Raw genomic sequence first — 4,033 nt, 5'->3', positions numbered from 1 at the left:
CGGAAGGTCCTGGGTTCGAGCCTCGCTCGACGCATAGTTGAGTCCTTGGAAAAGACTCTTTACTCACATTCTCTCACCGTACTCAGGTGTAAAATGAGTACCTGGCCGTTAACAGCGTTGTCTTTGTCCGAAAAATTGTAATATCGCATAACTGGCGTCATGTCTCGTCCTACATGTTAAATGTTGCTGTTGACCAGGGACCCCTTGTAAAGCGCTTTGAGCACGTTAAGTGGATATTGCTCTATATAAAAGCTCAATTTATTTATTTATTATTTACTGAGGATAACCGCACTGTTATTCCGATCTTCTCTTTAGTGTTAGAGAGGAGGTGTATATTATGTAGTTGGGTTGGTAGAATGAAAAAGACGAGGAGGGATGGGTTTTAAGAGAGATAACTGTGTCAGAGACGTGCCACCATTTTCATCACCAGGTACTCACCAGTGTGCAGTTTTTTCTGGCGAGGAGTTTGTTGCTGAACAGAGCGGTTTTGAACTTTGCAAAAACGACCACTCAAGGTATTTGACGGTGGAAGAGTTTGATTCGACATGTCTTCCCTTAGAATTGAGGACACAAGACTGTATTGACACTATCTGGAATTCCATAGATAGAACTGTGAGGGTTGTTACAAGTGTCACTAGTTTAAATCGCCCTGATAAATTCCCAGGAACAGACAAGCCGTATGCCTTTTCTAAAGTCAGAGGCAACACAAAATTGAGAAGAACCGGCACTGGTTATTTGAGAAGCGCTCAGCTCAAGTTCTCGGGTGAAGCGCAATGTCCTTGTTGGTTGTGTAAGAGTTCTACAGAATCCAACACGTTCTCCTCTTACTTTATTGTTGAAACAGCCGCTCATGTCATTTTTGATGAAGATGAAGCCAAAAATGCCAGATTTGAGTTATTTTACGACACGGAAGACAGAGAAGGGGTGGAGAATCTTTATGGAGTTGATGTTGATTTCTTAATATGTGAGACATTGAGAACTGACGTTTCAACTGTAATCTGTGTGACACATAATCCTACGTTGGCAAAGAGGTTGAGGGAGATGATCAATTACCTTTGGCCATCCTCTTTACTGAATCTACCTCTTCCTATACTTATTTCACATCCTGATGGCTGCCAAAAACGAATATCAGTTGGTGAATTTAATAGCATAACGTGCAAAAATGCAATTCCCAGGGCTAAACGCACACTTGATAAGGAAACAATTGTGCGATTTTGGGACAAAGAAAATAAAATCGAGGCACCGTCTAACTTTACCTCGATTTTGACAAGTGTGCGTAACCCTGATAAATGTTATAAATTGAACTCCAAGACAACTGTTTTTGTAGAAGATTCTTATGAACTCGACTTATCAGGCCTTAAATATTTAAATTGTAACAATATGTTTTTACCAGGTACGAAAATTGATCCTAATAATGGAAAACTGCTAACGTGCCCGGTGTTCATGGAAATAGTAGAGCAATCTTACATGGTCCAGAGATATATATCATTTTCGTACAACATGGCTTCTTGTCCGGGAAGCAGTGGAGCTCGTATCTTATATATGCACCAACAAGCCTACACAAGTTTAGTGCATGGACATCATTTTGGTGTTTCGGGAACCCAAAAACTGTCTGGCTGTTTTTTAGAATCAACCAAAACTTCGAGGTTTCTACTTTTTACGGACAGCCGGTGGCCACTTAACACATTATAGCTATGACCTATCGTCTCAAAGTTTAATGGTATTAGGGTCTATGTCAATTCAGCAAGACGTCAAAAAGAAATATGTAAGTTAAAGTGACTTGAAATTTGAGGTTTTAGTTTTCGTCACACAAAGTTTTTTTTTCATTTTGTTCTTCGGGCCTTGAGACACATAGGTCATCCACTAGACCTCTCCATTTTTTGAGGTCGGCTGCTGTTGCGGTGGCTGTATTCCAAGACATGCCTGCTTCCTTTATTTTTTTTTTTTTTCATGGTCCTTCTTTGAGTCTCCACCGGTTTCCCTTCCCATCTGCTGTCGAGTATACAGGGCTGTCTTGGGAAATAACTCTTTTTTCCATTCTGGCCACATGACCCAGCCAACACCATCTTCTTCTCTTATTATTTGGCTTTCAACGCGAGTGCAGTCAGCTTTAAATTAATACACCCACTGTTTTGGCTCTAAGTTACTTTATCTATTGTCAGCAATAAAACATATAAAAATCTATACTTTTGATTATAGATTCAACTTTTAGCATTTAAACCAGCCCGACATAATAATCTTTTGAGCCGTTAGGTCATAAAGTATTTAAAGTAAATTTATCCGTTGTCTTTAATGAGACATAGAAAATTCAAATTTGTGACTTGTCTCAAAATGGACCCTGAAAAGTGAATTTAGAATTGGAATGATAAGAAAAATGAACTCTGGGGTTTTTGAAATGTAAGAAATTATATTTATTCTCCACCATAATGAACAGAATTGAACCTCAAATTTCCGTAGCTATAAACTCAATTTCAGTGGCCTAGTTATAATACCGGTTTGATACGTTGGGTCACATTTTTACTATGAATTCAACTTTTACAATCTAATCCACCCCAATAGAAAACTGTTTGAAGAGATGGGTCAATTAAATCCAAAAAATCCTACGACCAATTACTTTCAAAGGCGAAAGTCCCCTCCCTACAAATAAGACGAATGAGAACAATTGCTTTGGAAACGTTTAAAATTTTATACAAAATTGCTCCTCCTTGTCTATCTGATATGGTCATTTTGAAAAATAACAGATACAATTTTAGATATTCAAAACTCCTTGATATTCCAAGGGTCAGAACAACGTCTTATGGCAAAAGATCTTTCAGATATTCTGCTGCTGTGCTTTGGAATGAACTTCCCGAGCACATCAGGAAAATTTCAAATTTTAATGTTTTCAAAAATCATATCCTCGCATGGAATGGCCAGCCATGCAAATGTAATATTTGTAATTAATCTAACCGTACACACACATATACACACACACACACACACATATATATATATATATATATATATATATATATATATATATAATATATATATATATATATATATATATATATATATATATATATATATATATATAATATTATGTTACTTTTCTTTGTGTGTCATGATTGGAATCTTGATGAGAGAATGTTTTTAAATGAAAATGTATTACTATGTATTTTCATGCACTATGTGTTAAAACCTATGTCGGTCAAAGGCTTCTATTAGCCTGACTACATTATCTATGAAACATTTTTTTAAATGCCGACAATAAATAAATATTTGAATTGAATTGAATTGAAAAAAAATATTTAAAGTTGCTATTTTAGCCCACACCACTTCGTGAGACAACGAGAATAAAATTTTGAATATATATCCGTATTTCACGACATGTAAAAAACGTAAACAATAAATATTCCTAGCTGACGATTTTGAGACACATCGATTGAATAAATATCCGTATTTCACATGAGAAATAACATTTTAAAAAGCATGCGATTGGATAATAAGACAAATACGAGGTTTCCAAAATTCTATTGTTGTAGGTAGACTCTAGTTCAAATGTTTGCAAAAAAAAGCCACTAATGTGCACGTCGACTATGACAATTCCATATAGGGAATGATATTAGCGGAAGAGTAGCGTCCCTTGATTGGACGTCACCCATAGCGAGGACGAGAGACGCATGCGCACAACCAACATGACGTTCTCTCTCTAATAACTTTTCCGCCGGTGACGTCAGAGACGATGGGTGACGTCCAATCAAGGGACGCTACTCTTCCGCTAATATCATTCCCTATTGTATTCTATCTTCTTATTTATTTACTCCCATGTGTTAAATAAATCGCATTCCTGATAAAATATTATTGTTGAGACTTTGAGATGACAAAGAATCGTAAAAAACAAGAGACTTTAAAGACTATGCTGTGATGTGTATGCGCCACTGGGTGTGAGATTCTCATTCTTCTGATTAATCATTTGCCAACATTTTATCAAAACTTTTTTTTCTAATTGAGGACAATGAATATTGCTCTATTTCACTTCTATTGAGAATAT

At 36.3% G+C, this 4,033-nt stretch overlaps 1 protein-coding gene across 4 annotated transcripts in view; it reads left to right on the top strand.

Annotated features, from left to right (window-relative positions):
* The window catches only part of LOC144968634 (uncharacterized), a 13,470-nt gene extending 10,732 nt beyond the window's left edge, over window positions 1–2,738 (top strand). For 3 of the 4 annotated variants that reach the window (XM_078907166.1, XM_078907162.1, XM_078907163.1), the window contains one exon: window positions 431–2,380. In XM_078907166.1, coding sequence (XP_078763292.1) covers window positions 431–1,692 — 1,262 coding nt within the window. In that variant the 3' untranslated portion in view covers window positions 1,693–2,380. Of the gene's footprint in view, window positions 1–430 lie in introns of all 4 variants that reach the window. The other variant, XM_078907164.1, reaches the window with a different exon arrangement.
* Window positions 2,739–4,033: the final 1,295 nt, after the last annotated feature.

The sequence above is a fragment of the Berghia stephanieae genome, chromosome 3, assembly GCF_034508935.2.
Source record: "Berghia stephanieae isolate SIO BIC M18660-M18661 chromosome 3, UCSD_Bste_1.3, whole genome shotgun sequence".
NCBI lineage: Eukaryota > Metazoa > Mollusca > Gastropoda > Nudibranchia > Aeolidiidae > Berghia > Berghia stephanieae.
Note: the sequence above shows the minus strand (reverse complement) of the source record. Positions and strands in the feature narration are given on the sequence as shown.